The sequence below is a fragment of the Eptatretus burgeri genome, chromosome 6 (assembly GCF_056783735.1).
Source record: "Eptatretus burgeri isolate ZD-2024b chromosome 6, Ebu_testis_v1, whole genome shotgun sequence".
NCBI classification, from domain to species: domain Eukaryota; kingdom Metazoa; phylum Chordata; class Myxini; order Myxiniformes; family Myxinidae; genus Eptatretus; species Eptatretus burgeri.
Window position 1 is genome coordinate 98,345,301 of NC_140966.1, and position 18,838 is coordinate 98,364,138.

General features: G+C 43.2%; 1 protein-coding gene across 1 annotated transcript; it reads left to right on the plus strand.

Annotated features, from left to right (window-relative positions):
* The first annotated feature begins 210 nt into the window (after positions 1 to 210).
* On the plus strand, positions 211 to 17,743 carry LOC147025433 (uncharacterized). The gene is made up of 7 exons (XM_085883680.1): positions 211 to 485; positions 3,364 to 3,397; positions 5,465 to 5,574; positions 7,501 to 7,558; positions 7,688 to 8,259; positions 10,197 to 10,487; positions 17,133 to 17,743. The coding sequence occupies exons 5-7, from the start codon at positions 7,702 to 7,704 to the stop codon at positions 17,568 to 17,570; spliced, it is 1,287 nt and encodes a 428-aa protein (XP_085739806.1). The 5' UTR covers positions 211 to 485; positions 3,364 to 3,397; positions 5,465 to 5,574; positions 7,501 to 7,558; positions 7,688 to 7,701; the 3' UTR covers positions 17,571 to 17,743.
* The last annotated feature ends 1,095 nt before the right edge of the window (positions 17,744 to 18,838 follow it).

The window sequence follows — 18,838 nt, forward strand, 5'->3', positions numbered from 1 at the left end:
TTCGGACAATGCCAGACCAATGGAAGGAAAGGACAAACACGGACAGGTTGGAAATCGACAAATAATTTATCAAAAATAAAATAAATAATAAAAAAACCCTTTTATTTGCTGAGGTAATAAAGAACGAATTTCAAAGCAAAATCAATCAAAATGCCAGGAAAGCGACAAAGAGTATCTGCTCATCGGGGGTGGGGGGCGGTGTGTGGTCGATTTACTTACAGCTAAACATAGACAAGGGTCCCCAGGAGATCATTCAGGGGGAGGGGTGGGGGAAGAATCGTCTCGCTCACCAGAAAGTCGTCCGTGAAGTGAAAACGTCCTGAAATGCGTGCGTGTCACATCCGTCGCCAGCACCCAGCTTCGCCGTGCACCCTCTCGCAGGGCAACCTTGAACGCCGGTCGAAGTCTGGAGGGCACCGAGATCGTCCCTCGTTGGTTTAGACCCAAGTGTTGTTGTTGACCGACCCGTCCCTCACTTGTTGGCGGTGCTGCTCACACACACCCACGCACCACACGCTCGCTTCCCCAAGCATTGGGAAGGACGAATTGTTTCGTCGGCGCTGGTCAGACACCCGCTTCTTGCTCGCTTCTCTCGCCCTTTGCTTTTCCTCTCTCCTTTTGCTTTTTCTCCTCACGATTTTCTCTCCTCACAATTCTCTCCTCACGCTTTTCTCTTCACACTTTTTCTCTCCTCTTTTCTCCTCAGAACGTACCTCTCGCTCGTTTTTATATCTCTGGGCCGTCTCCGCCGGTCAGTTCGCCCCAAGCTCACCCCGCCCCGCTGGTGCATGGTTACCATGACGACCCGTGCGCTCTCAAAAAAGGCGGGCGTCGGAGCTCGCGAAAGAAATGTGTGTAAACGTGTCTGTCGTCAAGAAAAAAAGCTTCCGAGAAGAGAGGGGATCGATCCTTTTCCCTTCTCAACGCATCGTATTTAAGATCCCATTAGACATGGGGATGGGGCTAATCTAAACATGCATTTAAGGAAATAACTGTCTGAGGACCTGGATGTGTGGATGCATTCATCAGACCGGATTCTGAAATCCGGAACAATATTTCGAATCTGGGTTCAGGGATTTAAATCAAACTTGGGACGAGTGTGTATGATGATGGAATCATGAGGGCGGCGGCACATCTGGTGACGTCACGATGTCGAAAAGTGCTCTTCTTGTTTCATCTTTAAGACGAAAATGAAGTCGACATTAACCGTTGTTATCATGGGTAAAGCATCACAGAGGGAGTTCTTTGCCCGGTATCATTTTGTTTGATTGTGTCCCAACTCCTTTTAATTAACAATTTAATTTGTATTTTAACTTATTATCTTGCCAAAACGAAGTTTTTGCAAGATCTGTAACTTGGAAAGTTTTTTGTTTGTTTGTTTGTTTGTTGGTAATCATTGGATATTTCACCTTTATATCACTCTGTGGAGCACAATTCTCATCGGAAACTCTTGTGGGTACACATATCATAGTATTATTACAATACCGTTCAGCACACGTAAAGGTCAAGGTCAAAGGTCAAGGTCACTTTGCGGTCAATCATGGAGGTCGACGAAACCCTTATTTTTTGAGTAATTTTAGTCAAGTCATCTCCAAACTTTATGGGAATGCAGTATATGGTCTGGCGCTCAGCTGATTATTTTTTGGTGGCGATTGGCCTTGACCTTCATGGTTAGCACCTCAGGTCAAACATATTTGACCCCAAGGTCAAATTTTCAAGTTTTAGGAACCATATCGTGTGGAACCTCAAATTGAACAACTCGATGAGTGCTTTCTCGATATGTCAAGCTTGAGACATTATGACATCATTTGGTGACGTTATGAGGCAAAAGCATATTTTTCATGGTTACTCTGTAGAACGATTCTCATCGGAATCTCTCGAAGACAGATATTCCTCAAGGAGTCGTTTTTCCTCTCAGCAGTGGCCAGCGTGGTTCAGAATGAATGTGGTTTCTGGTGCGAAAGTGATTGTTAAGAAGTATGTCAGCGGTATAAATTTGAGTGACCGTATTGGTGATTTAATCACGCAACTTCTTGATGACGAATATTCTGGCCGAACGATTGCATCAATTCAGTGCAGCAGCAGGGATGATTCGCACGCTACTCACGATCGTGCCAATTTTGTTTCCATCGAAAGTTGTACACCACTGTTCGTATTGAAATATTTCGGTGCCAAGTACGTCAAAGTTTCCCTGCGAGATGCTGATATTCAGCTTTCAACGGACCAGAAATCAGCTTTTGATATGCTCATGGGGATGGGGAGACAGTTCAATCAGATGCCCACTGAAAACTAAGCTGGTTATGGCTCTGATGGACCGTTTTTACCGTGTTGACTCTGAGTAGACACCTTTTTTTATCATATCCAGCACTATGCACTGGTGTCCACGCATACATCTACGACTTGGACAGTAATTTTCTCAGCATTGTTTCCATTTGTTTGATGATCCAACAGGTTTCCATAAGAAAAACATGCCAGACTGTTTTGTAAAAACAAGTTTTAATCCTTCTTTATTGTTTTTCACATCAGATGATACAGTGAACAATGGCATCCTGCATTTGAATGGTTTTCCATCTTCAGTTTTCTTCGATCCTCTTGGTCCCGGATTTACATTTATTCCCCCCCCCCACCCTTGTCTTTTCCATGGAACATCCGAAAAAAAATCATAAAAATATATAATTTCTAAAAATTGAAATTATATTTATATTTATATTTCGACCTCCCGACCCTACATTTTAGCTGAAGAATTACGTAAACCAAGTTATATAATAACTAAGGCCTTACTTGGATTACGGACACACCGACTGGGAATATGTTTTTGGTAAAAATAAGAGGACCAAACCCTTGGTGTGTAAATGATTTAGGAACGTTAACCCACGCACGATTCACCTGTGTGTACCGAGCTCACCTTCACACTCAAGGCTATTCCGGAGAGTTTATCTCCAGCGTGATCCCGTCTGAGTCCCTTCAGACCCTTCACGATCCCGTTGTAATATTTTTGGGATCCTGGCCTGCGGATGCACAGCCCAATCCAAGTACCCAGGGTGTCTCATCACGCGTTTGGGAAAAATATTTGATTTGAGATACTTGATCCACAAAAGCTGCCGATTCATCGCTTTGTTCATCTCTGATTGGACCAATCAAAGTGAACATCGATCATGTGTTTTGAGTGTTACATTCACCTGCACTGAGCCTCTCGAGTAACCTCTGCTTTGAGTCACGTGTGATCATCGTTCACCTACTCGTGTGTGAATGAACTAAAGTTATTTGAATTAATTATTGGTTTGATCAACTTGTGATAAACTTGATGATCTGTGAATAAAAACCTGACACTGTTTAACATTTTTCATTTTTGTTTTCTTGCAGTCCCTGAAAGATGTAACTTCGTTTTCAAAAGAACGTAAGTGACATTTAATCGAACGATCGATTTGTGTTGTTCTGTTCTCGGTAACTTGATAATTTCTCTATTTCATGGCAATGACAACGTCGAAGAAACATTCTTTGTTGTACAAGTCTCATGTGAAACAGATCACACGCAGCTCCCAACAAGTAATGATTTCGAAGTTGCCATCATTTATGAGGAAATCCAAGATTTGAAGAAAGAACAAAGAGGATTGAGAAAGTTAACAGAGCAGATAAGTGTGATGTTTACAGAGCAGAGAAGCATGATGTTAACAGAGCAGAGAAGCGTGATGTTAACAGAGCAGATAAGTGTGATGTTAACAGAGCAGATATGATGTTAACATAGTGGTGTTAACGGATATGTTTCACAGCTCGTTGGAGTTGGGACAGGAATCGGATGATTTGAGTGTAGTAAATGTATTTTATGATTTAATAAAGGATCCAGAGAGGAATTTCGGAATGATGGACCTGTTGGTTAAACTTCACTTGTGAGAAGATGTTGGAGACATGAATGAGGGATCAGATGAGGGACCATTTTATAAAATATAAACTAATTAAAGACAGTTATCATGGATTTACGAAAGGGAGGTCATATTTAATAAATTTATTGGAGATGAAGCAGTTTCTGACTGGGTGGATGAGCGAAGTCCAGTGGATGTAGTTTATCTTGACTTTCAAAAAACTTTTGATGAGGTACAACTGAGAAGGTTGTTGGCTGAGGTGACGGTGTGCTGATTGGCTGGTGGGGGAGCTATCTGCATTGGAAACTGGTTTCGTGATCGCAAGCAAAGAGTAGCTGTGAGTGGGAGGACGTCCAGCTGGGAGCATGTAAGCAGTGGGGTTCTTCCGGGGTCTGTTTTTTAACCATTATTATTCTTCATTGAGGTTAATGATTTGGCTAGTTGCTAGTTGGGTGAAGACTAGGGCTTTGTGTGGATGACAGAAAGTTTGGAGGTAAGGTGGATAACAGAGAGGGTGGTGATCAGATTCGCGAAAGTGTCGATACGTTCATCGATTTGGAAGAAGATTGACAGATGCAGATTCAGAAATGGAAGGTGCTTGGGTTGAGTTTGAATAAGAAAAATGGAGATGACATGATACAAGGGACAATCTGTGATCGTGTCACCAGGAGAAGGATCTGGGGGAGGTGATAGATACCTGAGGGGAAGCACACAGCACAGTGCCAGACAGCAACAGGTCAAGCTAACAGGGTTTTTTGTTTTAGTTTCTGCAAAGAACAAGGAGTTTGATTCCAGGCCCAGCTCCAATAAACTTTGAGGAGTGGCCTTGGGGGGGGGGGTGGAGTTTACTCATGATAAAGAAGGTGATGATGAGGGGATTTGATGGAGATGTTTGAGATTATGAAGGGCAGAGATAAACAATAACTTTTCATCACAATGGATACCGGCAGGAACAGATAACACAGTTTAAGAGAAAATGAGAGGAGAGTTGGGGTCTTTCACTCAGAGAATGGTTCTCTGTTCCTGCATATGGCAGCTTGGCTGCAGGGTCCCTGTCATTTCTTGGAAGCGTGGCTGTGCCGCTGATGCTGTGCCCCTCTTCCAGTACACTGGTTCTCGTTTCGCCAACCTCGGAAGGATGATAGGCTGAATCAACCCCACCTAGTGTTAATTCAGCAGCCATTGTGGCTCAAATTCAGGAACCTAACATCCCAAGCCAGTCACCCTAACCACAAACCAACAGCCGACTTATTCAGAGAATGGTGAATGCATGGAATGTTCTCCCAACATGGGGAGTGATAGTCGAATCAGTGGATTATTTATTGTTGAGTTTGATCGGTACCTGGAACTCTTGAGGATGAGGGGGTACTTCGACATTGGCATGATTGCCCAGGCTTGATGGACCCATCGGTGTCCCTCCTGCATTGAATTTCCCAAACCACGAAACCAACAACAGACGAAGTGCCTCACTTGGACCCAGCAAATGGAGAGAGATTTTTCAGGAAACTCTTTGCTGCACCTGCTGTGTTATCCCAATGATTGAAAGGACCCCAAAGATTATCTGTTAACCTCCTCTTGGTGTTTTTTTTTTCTCTCTTTTGCAGAGCTTACCTCGTCATTCCAGATTTTGAGTCAAAACAACGTTTTAAACCTTTTCCTCGTCAGCTGCATCTTCTTGGCTGTTTTCACGTGGATCTTGAAAATCTTCATTGAGGTATGGTGTGCGCGTGCATGCACGTGTGCATGTGTGCGTGTGTGCGTTTTCTGTAAGCCTCTTTTTCACCACCAACTGACTCACTTATAAATCTTGAACCAAAAAACTGTCTCTAAATATCTGTAAATATAATAAATAAATGGATAAACAAAAGTCTGCCCACATCACCTCGCTGCAGCTCAGTGTCACGTGACTAAAGGCAATGGTCTGCCTGCAGTGGATAACCGATCTGATGGCTTATCATGGGGTCAGGAATTGAACATGGACCAGACTTGAAATTGTGACCTGTCGAGCACTCGATTACACAATCCTTACAAATCTAAATTCAATCGACGTATCAATTGGTAAAGATGTAAACTAAGGCCTAAGTCACATTTGCCATGGCGGCCGTGGGGTCTACAAAATCTACGGCCACAAGCAAATATACGGCGGCCGCATTGTGTCCACTGTCACACAATGTAGCTTTCACATATATTTTTATTTTTTGGGGAGCCGCACGGCGTATTTATAAATTGTGGAGACCGAAAACGTGGGGGTGCCGTACGGTCTTTGATTTGTTGTCGCACGGTGACCTTCGGGCGTTCCTGCGGCGGCCATAGAATTTTCAAGGCAGCAGCAAGGTGCCCACAAGGCGACCACAGGGGGACCGCAGGGGGCCCAAAGGCGAACGTGCGGCCAGACGTACGGTAACAAGTGGGGGTTTTTTTTGGACCAGTTCTTTTGTTTCGGCTTGTCGAATTGCTACGGCGAACGTAGAAATGAAATAAGTTACAACTCTGCGCTATAATTCCACGGCGACCTTACGAACTATAAAATATAGCCAAACGGCGGAGGGCCACCCTGAGGCCACCGCAGAAACACTGCGGCCGCCGCACGTTTCTGTCAATTCAGAGGGCATACGGCCGCCGTATCCTCGGCGTAGAGCAAATGTGTCTTAGGCCTTAGCATGATGATAACTCAAATTGACTGAAAGCGTGGGAACTATGACAAAAATATGACAATCGCTGTTTCTTTTCTACTTTAGTTAATAAGTTCCACCAATTAATATTTGTCTTTGACTCAGACTCAAAAACTCTGCGACTTGCCATTGCTTAGCAACCAATAACAATGTAAACAATCGTTTCATTTTATATCTTTTGGCGTTTCTGCTTTAAAAACAAACTAAATGTGGATCACGCTGTATAAACAAACATGAAAAGATCTTTCTGATGGACTCGTCAACCGACTCTTCCACAGACTCTCGCACTGACTCACTCATTCACCCACCGACTCACTCACAGACACACACACAGACTCACTCATTCAGACTCGCAGAGTTCCCGCCCTCCAGGTGATGTTGTTCCAAGCATGCAACATGTTCTTCTGACGCATACCTTTATTTGGGCAGTGTATCAGCAACTGACAGCTCTGGATGTAATTAGCCCAGAACTGGAGGAAGAGTCGCTTGACGAACAAATACACAAACACCGGTCCCTGAATTGCAGTCAGGATATTCCAACGGGATCACATTCGTTGCTTGAATTCAGAATGGAATGTGGAAAGGATGCAAAAGAAAGAAAACAAAAAGTCAAATGTACTTTTTCCTGAAGTTTTGTTTGGAATGTGAAGAATTTGATGGAAATCACAAGAAGTGAGGATCATTCTTTTGTATTGTATTGTTGTAAACCTGGTGTTGCCTGAATGGTTAAGGTGTCTGGCTTAAGATCTCAGGGTCTTGAGTTTGAGCCCCTGTCGGCTGTTGAATTAACACAAGGTGGGGTTGACTCTGCCTGTCATCCTTCTGATGTCGGCGAAATGAGTACCAGTGTACTGGTGATAAAGGGCCTCCTATCAGCAGCACAGCCGCTCCCCCAGAATGATGTAACTGGTAGCCACAGGCTGCACATGATAACTCTTGCATTGTTGTTGCTGTTCTGTGTCTCGCAGACATTACTTGATTTCACGGAGTTTCGTGAAGAGAGGAGTTGTTGGAATCAAACCTACAGTAAGTTAACTCTCCTGTAATTGACTTGGAATTGCGTTAATTTACCATGAAAGATGGTAATTACAATAATGTTTATCTCAGTAACACAGCAATGTACCACCACCCCATACCCTCACCTCTCCCAAACAGACCACCATGCCTTGATGAATCTGCGACAGTGTGTTCAAGCGTGTCACAGAAACCAGCAGATTTTTAAACCGTGCCGTTGTTTCTGCCCACGTGGAGAACATCACAAGCAGCATAACGACAAGGGAACCCGGAACCACAGGACAAACACTCCGTCTCTTGTACAATCCCAATTGTATAATAACCTTGACGAGAGTTATTGTCACCAGTCTGGCAAGGCTTTGAACAAACGATTGTCACTGATATCTCCACACAAATCGGTGAAGCACTCGTATCAAGGAAATGCTCGAGCAATGACGAAGGGAGGGAAAAGGAATGAAAATTTTCAATCCCTCTTGAAGGACTTGCTTGAAAATGCATATTCCAAGTTCAACAGACAAGTGGTGATGGTAAATACTGTCATCCCGATCAAGGATTATCACATGACCAACAAATTGTGTGGAACAAGGATGAACAAGAGCGTCTTGCCAGGTTCTGCAACCAACGGTGAAGTTGGTGCTGTTCAAACATCGCACAAAGGCCTCGTCATGGGGAAAGACTTACAAAAACAGCACAAAAGTGCCGCAACTGTCCAGGTAAGAGCACCACTTCCTACATTTCATTTTCACCATCCATTAAGCTGTGACATGGGGAGATATACATAGCGTTTAAATTTTGGGATGGGTTGGTTTGAGAACACGGATCAGTAAGTTGGGGGTACAAGTTGAAGTCGTAGGGAACGGTGATTTGCCCATTGTGTACGACCGTCCATGGAATTCAGGTTTAAGTACTTTGATGTCTTCTCACATCCTGGATCACATGATTGAATACAAGCTCTCTGAAGATTCTTACATCATCGATGGTCCCCGATATCCTCGACTTGTGCAAATTGGCAATGACCGACTCATTCTGAGCTTGAAGAACCTCAGATGGTGTCGTGGATTTGTACAAAGGAAATGGAAACACAGAATTGTACAGAAAAATTTCACAGGATGATTGGCAGATTGAGTTAGGATTTGAATCTCAATTGGTTCTTATTGGTGTCACGGTCCGAGTCTGGGAGTTCGGTGATTCAACCACAGTCGAGTTGTCCTCAATAAATTAAAAATAGTACTTGCTGCCTCCTCGCTTGGTGTTCAGTATTTACGAGGGTCGAGCACGGACAAGCCCCATAGATTGGCATCGAGAGTGAGGAGGAAATTCCTCTTTGGGAAATACCCCACTAAGTGTGGCGAGAAAGGCAATGCCGTTGTACCCAGATTACCCTGGGAAGTGGTGGAACGTCGCTCAAACTCAGTTGAGATTGTGGGAACACCAATCAGGTGAATTCAAAACTTAAACCTTCAGCACTGCAGATGATTTAATTGGTGACCTGCCATGTCTGTGTCCCTGTCGAGTCACAGCTGACTCTCATTGCTGTTTTGGTATCGTTCAGTTTGAGTCCTTTGATCCAATATTTCTTTGATTCATTTTCCCACATAACACCTCTTTCGAGAATGAATGTCATATGTGATGTGGTACCATCGGTGATAGAGAATAGCCTGCTCTTACTTCCACTCCTTCAATGGTTGGACTTGGATTTTCACTTCATCAAAAGGGAACTTTGAACAAAATTATGGAACAATCTGATGATGTTGAGAATATTTAAAACTTCTTCCTCATGTCATGCACGATGACAATACTTTCCCATGAGTGGAAAAAACATATTTTCAGATGAGTCGACAATCACTTGATGTTGCCCTTTCCTATCCGAAGAAGGTGATTCACCTGAAACGTGCAAACTATCTGATCAATTTGTGGATAGTTCAAGTGCTGTTACCCATACAGCAACTACTCTGTCGAGTCTACACTCAGGAGTCTGGAGCCCAGATAGTAAGCAGTGTTACTCAGTGTCAAGGAACCTCCAAACAGACGAGCTCACTCACTCACGACACACTGTCAAGGCAGGATTTTGTCATTTGTTCAGAGTGCCAGCAATAACTCGCTCAGTCTTCATGGAATACATGATGGGATCTTGAACATCTACCAATGAATGCTGGGAGATGGAACAACCAGCTTAACATCGATCTGAGGTACAGCACAAACCTCGATATCTCGCCATGACTGCAAAACACCAGCAAGATAGTTTATCGCTGTCAGGATTCAAACCCACTCTGGATAGCTCCGAGGCGAGTGTGCACATCTCTCGGCCAAGTTGCCAACCCTCACATGGTGTTCAAGGATGTATAATACATGTATTACCTTGAGATTCAAACGTTTATTTGTTATCGGATTTTATTACTTGGTTCAAGTTCAATTCCCTGGTAACCGTTCAGGATCCACTTTTATTCTCCGTTTCCTCATTCATGGTTTCGGTGTGAATAAGATTTCTGCAATAAATTGATTTTTTTTTTTCTCTCTGCACGCAAACTACCGTGGCTATAAGATGAGTTAGAACCTGCAGAATACACAGAGTAGAAATAATACCATAACCACTCAGTACATCGATGGGGACTTTTGTTCAGAGGTCGGAATTCCGGTCTTCCATTTGCAGGAGGAATCACGTTGCATCTCCAAAGCCAAAGAGGATTCGGATTTGAGTCGAGCTCGCTCTCTCAATGATCAAGGTGAATCGTGCGGGATGATGTTAAAAACTTCCCCCATAACATCTGCACGTTATTACGATGTCGTCTTTCACTTTGGCCTTGAGAAAAATGGAGTGAAGAGTAACTTCCTGGTTGACCCTGCCACGGAAGAGGCGGTCATCACCATCCAAGCAGGTTACAGAGGATACCTGGTCAGGAATGATTTAAAACAGAAGCAACAAAGTGCAACGACTATCCAGGTAAGAAACCACATTTTATAAAACATTTTAACAATCTGTAAACTATGAAATAATCTGCAAGGATGAAGATGTAAATTTAGATTGACCTCGCTGGTGTTTTTCCCATTCTTCCCTCAATTTGCATGCTTCCTCCATTCCTTCGTTCATTCTCTTCTTTAGTTTGCTCTCCTTCTGTTCCAACACAAGGGTAAGCCGCCCTACTCTCATCACTCCTCCAACTATTACCTCGCCTATGTTGGCCAAGTGCTTCTCCAGCTCCAGAATTAGTTCCTGCGCATCGGCCAATTGTTGTGACTCCCGGTTCGTGTCGCGCCGAGATAGAGCCGCGCTGCCATTTTGTGACTCCATTTTCTTTATAATTCTCAAATTTTTCCTCCGATCCGTTCAAGCATAAAATCACAACCAATTGTTAACACAATCGGTGTTCTGCAAATTTACGGAGGTGGAAGCGGAGAGTTCGTCATCCCACTTCTGACACCAAACTGTTACATATCTGGGGTGGCGGGAATCTGACCCGGTCCTCGGTGCCAGCCTCGCCACCGCCGTCTCCGGGAATCTATAACGCCGGCCGGCTCGACACAGGCCTCGGGTCACGCGTCTCCAATCGCGATACCAACGTAATCCTGTACCTTACCAGTTGGGGAGATAGAACCATTATTTACAGACTGGCTTTGTCAGTGACCGAGAGGAGTCTACCAGTCTGTAACCACTTTTTGGTTTTATATGACAATCGAACGGATCCTTCCTAGACGCGACACGTATTAATCCATAGCGGCAAATGCATAAGAATTAACCAGATTTATTGGGGACATCAGGGATCACAGCACAAGCAATAAACACGACAATGGTTTTATGAACAAACCTCCCGCTCTTAACTAGGGAACCACGGCTGCAGGTTTCGAGGGGATTACCACGAAATATGCCTTATACAACACGTTCAAACAAACAGCATTCATGCACACAGAGTACTTGTTGATGGCTCATGGACGAGAGGACCGTGTTCAGAAGCACGAATGTCGCTCGTAACAAACAAGCGGGTATCCATGGATTCGTACTCCTGCTCGAACGTGCCGCGCGGCAGGAGATGGCGCAGCAACTCCCTTTGCCTCTTTTTAGTCACCGCGTGCGCACTTTCAGCGCACTCTGACCTCGCGTAAGGTCGAAGAGGGGCCGCAGCTGATCTCTCTCACGGTCCAGCGTCCAAATCCCGGCCTGGCCTGTTCTCCAGACAAGGCCCCAGTCAAGATCTGAGTTCCACAGGCGGATCAACAAACGTGTCGTGCCGTTGGTGTCAGCAGGGACCGTCCGAAGGTCCCGCGTCTCCTCTCCGGCCTTCCTGCCTCGAAGCCCGACTCCCGCTTCGTCCTCTCAGTTCCTCCCTCGGTCGAATCACCGATGTGCAGGTCGGTTAAGCGTCTCTCCCGGCTGATCCAACATGGTGCCTCCTTCGTTCGCTCACCTCGAAGCGACTCCGAAACCCGAGCACCCTCGTGACCGACGCTCGTCCAAACTCCGAAACTGACTTGATGCTTCTCTTCTTTCCTTTCGTTCGGTGAATATCCACACACACTCCTCTGTCGGCGACTCTCTCCACACACCGAGCTTTTGTTTCTCCTCTTCCCTCTCTCGGCAACTCTCATTTCCAACTGAGAACTCCTTTTTCCTTTTGTTTCCTTTTTACCAACCCCCTCTCTAGGTGACTGAGTGACCAAAGCCTCCGCCCCTCATGTCACTTCCTGTCCAGGCCACACCTCTCTCCCTAGGCCACACCCCTTCGCGTCACTGACTGGGCGGGGCCTATCCGGGATGAGGAAGTAACAAGAGCGATCTCTCGTTTCTCTCGTTTCACCTCCGTATGAACATAAAAACACCGTCTTTTACACCTCCCGACACACATTTATCGTACACTTACCAAACAACCTATCTATACCCAAACAACCTTTCTATACATGAATTTAATGGGGGAACAGAGCTAATCCTATACTTTGCATTCCCGTAAGGGCGATTTCCATAACAATATTTTCTCTGGAACCGCTTAATCAATCAACATGAAATTTCACAATTATTATTGAGTCGTGATGGGGAATACATGTTTTAAATTTCAACTTGATCAGATGCATGGTCTGGCAGCCAGAATGATGAAATATTTTCAGAGTGGTTGTTGTTGAGCTGTTGTTTTTGTGTTTGTTTGCTTTTAAGGCTCACTTGGCTGTGCCTGTTTGGGTTTAAGGGTGGAGGAGCAGCAGCTGAATTGTAAATCCTATCCAGGTTCCTCCTGATGACTTAATCTTTGCTTTTTGCTTGTTCGGGTTCCTCCTGATGACTCCAATGTCGGACTGTACCGATTTGGTCTTCCATTTGATTTGAATTGAATTTATTTTAATCCCATTCGAAATTAAATTGAATAATAACAAAAAAGTATATCATGGGTCAGGGTCAGGTGTCCGATCAAAGCAAGGTTGCATCAAAGCGGGACGTCTTGGTACGCTGTCATCACCGCCAGCAGTTATCGTGACAGTTCTACTTTTGTTAATGACGTAACACACCAGAACACAAACACCACACAAAATTATACAAATACCACACAAAACAAGTCCTGGCAAGGGTCTGCAATATATTATTGCTCTTTTTCGTGTTTGTTTTTGCTTTTCTTTGCAAGTTCACTTTCAATAAAATAATAATTCCTGGAATCTGATAATGTGTACGAACCAGTGGAGTTCATATTTAGTCCAGGCAAAATAAGTTTTGATCGGGAACAAATTGCAACATAATTTTTTTCAGCACAATTCATTTCTATGACGTCCCCACAATACCATACTAAAAGTCCTAAGAAATCCTTGTTGCGGAAATTCCTCTAATTTGCATAAATCCATTATGGCGGCCAATTGTTATCAATATTGTGCCATATCTTTGTTCACAGATGACATATTTGGGTCATTTCAACTTCTAGAATGGGTATTTTGTATGCAAGGACGCATTTAGAATACTTTTAAACTTCCCTGGAACAAAATCTCATTTGCATAAATCCAATATGGCCCCCAAATTTCAATATCTTGCCAAATCTTTGCTCTCAGATGATGTGTTTTAGTGATTTAAATTTCTAGTATTTCTATCTTTTGCATACAAGAATGCATTTAGAGTATTTAACAATTTTCTTGGATGTATTTTGATGCACATCTCATTTGGATAAATCCAATATGGCTGCCAGATATAAATATTTTGCCATATATTTACTCTCAGACAACAGGTTTGAGCGGTTTATATGTCTGGAATATTTGAGGGGATCAAAGGCTAAATTTGGGATAGTTTAATATTTTGATTGGATGGGTTTAAATAAAATGATGGATGAATTTAATAAAATCCAATATGGCCACCAAATATTGATATTTTGTGATCAAATTTATGACACTCACTTCTTTGGCGAGTGTTTCATTGCAGGCATATTAATACCCCACTGAAGATACCCATCAAGGTCATCATTATCGTCATCAGTGAAATCTGGTAGCTGTGAGTTGGCACAACTTGTCCCACGGCATTCTCCACAAACAGCACTGCAACGCAGACTATACTCTCTGCATGTGCACCTCTTTGTATTACAGTCTGTTTTACAGTTACAGCAGATGACATCCAGTAGTTTTGATGGGGCTGCAAGCTGGTCAGTTTGTATTGGCAAACATTGTCCATCCACCATGTGCCATCCCCACTCTTCCGGCTTCATATTGATGCTTCTTCCTTTCCACTCCATCATCTGATAATATACACGGAGGCTGTGATACTTTGCAGCTACTGAGATTGGGGGTGGAGTTTGAGGTTCTACGTGAGATGTGCTCTTGGAAACCTCACAAAATCGCCTGTATCAAAAAGTGTCCAGTCCTTGTTCTTTGGCACCACCATACAATGACACAAGTGCTTTTTCTCCTGCTGCAATGTCCTTCTTGGCTGAACACCTGAGCTTGCTGACAGAACAGGGCGACACTCTTGATATTCCTTACTGCTCAACCCTTTCCAGATCAAAACAGACTACAAGTTGCATCGCACCCAAGGATTGCATGGATAAATAACACATGGTCACAAACATCAGGACCAAGAAATTTCTAAGACTGCTTTATGCACCATATCCTGGTCTTTTTTGCTGATTGCCTGGGCTCTGGGGCCAGGAACAAGTCATGTGCATCCAGTTCAGCATGATGCAGAAGGAGGATGAGCAAGTCCGTGTCAGCCCCTATCAGGACAGTGTCTTTGATTCTCGCAGATGCAACAGCTGTTTGGACAATGAGCACATCAGCATCATGCTTTGCATGATATATATTACACCCAGCCCACTCTCGTTTGTCACAAAGATAAACAATATATCGCTGTTTGTTTGTCACATTTTTGAAGAATTCCTACTTCTTGGACTGTATAACCATTCCACCAGTGAAGTTTACTGTCATGCCTGAACAAGCCCCTGTCCTTCTCATGTGCGTGGCATCTCTTGTTGTTGGACCGTCTTGGTATCCATCAAAGATAATGGGAGCAGCCCCATATTTATGTGTAACATATGTGACATGAAGCTGACTGACACTCTCATATGTGGAACCTCTTGGCTATGGAAGACGATGAAGTAGCACACCACCATCGATAATATACTGGACATTTCCAATTGGTTCTCATTGATCCCCTTGCATGGTCTTCCAGAGAACATCGGCAAGGACAGCGTTATTGGCCTGCAGTGGAAGGAAGGAAGATTCAAACAATGCTGTGGGGTAACTACACAGTTCATATTTGAAGAGTGACTGTAGATCTTCACAGCGCTCCCCACTGGTTACCAGTCTCTGGAAGATCAACTGTGGCTCCACCTTCACAGATTCTCCTTTGATCTTGACAGTTGATCTTGAATTAAGTGTCACTGCTCGATCACATTTCCGGAAGGTGAACTCTTCTTCAGATTTCCCAACCATGGATGCGAGAATCTTTTCTGCAACTGTTCTTGATCTTTCAACGTTGACTCCTTCCTGGGCTGTCATGCCATTTGCAATGTTAAACAGGGACGGATCCTGTGCAAATGGGTCTCTCTCCCTGAGATAGCTGATAATATCAAGGGTGTCATTGACATCTCCAGCTTGTCGAGCTTTTGACAGATCTTTGTGCTGGTCACTGGTTTCAAATGAGATGCCACTGAGCTTCTGCATGGCCTCGTTGATATTTGCACATGCTGGCATGGAAAGGACCCACACCTAACGCTGAGTTTCAGTCATTCCTTTTCCTTTTGTCAGGCCTCCATGTGGCTGTACACTTCTCCTCAGCACTTGCTCAATTGTGAGATCCGTGGACAGTCCTGCCCAGTACTTATCACTGCGCCTCACCACATGGTATTCTTTCTCAAATTGCTGATGGACATCTGGATGACTTTCTGGCAGATTAAGCATCATTTGCAGGTATACATATGCAGACTTTGCATACAGCTTGTGTCCAAGATGCATCCAATGAAATTTTGAAGTATTACCAATGCATCATTGGATCCAAAGATTTCATTACAGCAATTTAAATCTCTAAAATACATCATCTGAGAACAAAGATTTGGGAAGATATTGGTATTTGGCAGCCATATTGGATTTATGCAAATGATATTTTGTTCCAGGGAAGTTTAAAAGTATGCCAAATGCATCCTTATAGATAAAATACCCATTCTTGAAGTTGAAATCACTCAAATTTGTCATCTGTGAGCAAAGATATGACACAATATTGACACATAATTGGCCGCCATATTGGATTTTGCAAATTAATCGTATTTCCGCAACAAGGATTTCTTAGGACTTTTAGTGTGGTGTTCTGGGGATTTCATAGAAATGCATTGCGATAAAAAAAAATTATGTTGCAATTTGTTCCCGATCAAGTGAAAAAATGGGCTAGATTGCCTGGACTATAATGTCACACACAATGACAATACTTTTCCGTGAGTGAAAAAAACCATATTTTCAGATGAGTGGACAATCACTTGATGTTGCCCTTTCCTTTGCGAAGAAGGTGATTCACCTGAAACGTGCAAACTATCTGATCAATTTGTTGATAGTTCAAGTGCTGCTGCCGAGACAGCAACTACTCTGTCGAGTCTACACTCAGGAATTTGGAGCCCAGATAGTAAGCAGTGTTATCCGGTGTCAAGGAACCTCCAAACAGACGACCTCACTCTCTCACGACACACAGTCAAGGCAGGATTTTGTCATTTGTTCAGAGTGCCAGCAATATCTCGCTTCATCTTCATGGAACACATGATGGGATCTTTAACATCTACCAACGAATGCTGGTCGAAGGAACGACCAGCTGAACATCTATCCGAGGGACGGCACCAACCTTGATATCTCGCCATGACTGCAAAACACCAGCAAGATAGTTAAAAGCTTTGTCAGTATTCAAACCCACTCAAGATAGCTCCGAGGCGAGTGTGCACACCTCTCGGCCAAGTTGCCAGCCCTCACATGGTGTTCAAGGATGTATAATACATGTATTACCTTGAGATTCAAACGTTTATTTGTGATTGGATTTTATTACTTGGTTCAAGTTCAATTCCCTGGTAACCGTGCAGGATCCACTTTTATTCTCCGTTTCCTCGTTTCGGTGTGAATGAGATTTCTGCAATAAATTGATTCTTTTTTTTCTCTGCAGGCAAACTACCGTGGCTATAAGACGAGGAAGAACCTGCAGAATACACAGAGTGGAAATAATACGATAACCACTCAGTACATCGATGGCGACGTTTGTTCAGAGGTCGGAATTCCGGTCTTCCATTTGCAGGAGGAATCACATTACACCGACAAAGCCAAAGAGGATTCGGATTTGAGTCGAGCGAGGTCTCTCAATGATCAAGGTGAATCGTGCGGGATGGTAAAAACTTCCCCCATAACATCTGCACGTTATTACGATGTCGTGTTTCACTTTGGCCTTGAGAGAAATGGAGTGAAGAGTAAATTCCTGGTTGACCCTGCCACGGAAGAGGCGGTCATCACCATCCAAGCGGGTTACAGAGGATACCTGGTCAGGAATGGTTTAAAACAGAAGCAAAAAAGTGCAACGACGATCCAGGTAAGAAACCCCATTTTATAAAACATTTAAACAATCTGTAAACTATGAAATAATCTGCAGGGATGAAGATGTAAATTTAGATTGACCTCACTGGTGTTCCAATGTGAATCCATAGTTCATGATTCCTCAAGTTCAATCCCAGAAAACATATTCATCTCGCCCCGTGGTGGAGTGAGGGTGTGTGGTGCCCGGGGCCGACGGTCAAGCCAAGCTTGGGGGGGGGGGACCCGGGGCCAAGCAGTTATCTTGTGACAGTTATACTTTTGTCTTTTGTTGAAGACTGAACACACCAGAACACAAACACCACACAAAATTACACAAACACCACACAAAACAAGTCCTGGCAAGGGTCTGCAATATGTTATTGCTCCTTTTCTTGTTTGTTTTTGCTTTTCTTTGCAAGTTCAGTTTCAATAAAATAATAATTCCTGGCATCTGATCATGGGTACGAACCAGTGGAGTTCATATTGTACGAAAGCCACTGACAATGCCTTTCACTGATGGTAGAACCGTCTGCTGTGAATCGATGCATATATATATATAAATATATATATATATATATATATATATATATATATATATATATATATATATATATATATATATATATATATATATATATATATATATATATATATATATATATATATATATATATATATATATATATATATATATATATATGTATGTACATATATATGTATGTACATATATATGTATGTACATATATATGTATATATATATATATATATATATATATATATATATGTATATATATATATATAGTTACAAATCTGGAAACCATGCGCACTCAACATTCAGGTCCCAAAGTTAGTTATGCCGGTGGCAAAGCAGTAGTCTGTCGTGCGAATAGTTATGCCGTTGTAATCTTCTTGCCTTTGTCTTTTATTTTAAATACATTATTAGGTCATCTCTATTATATCAGTAGAGATGACCTAATAAAGCCAGTCTCGAAGTCTGTCCGCCCGTCCGTCCGTCCATCTGTCCGTCTGTTCCTCCGTCCATACATCCGTCCACAATCAAACCGAGGAGAGACAAATAACCAATGGTGGAATGGATAGAGGTCGATGAGACATGCACAACGATATAACTTTCAAGGTCGTCCAAGGTCGAGGTCAAGGTCACGCGGCTGTCAAAGTTGTGAAAATCGTCGATTTCAAATCGTATCTCCTCCCGCATTTATCAAGACAGATCAAATGTTATCAGTTGATTCAGATACGACGGACTATTATCGAGAACAACACGAGCCATTTTTTTGAAATTTGCTC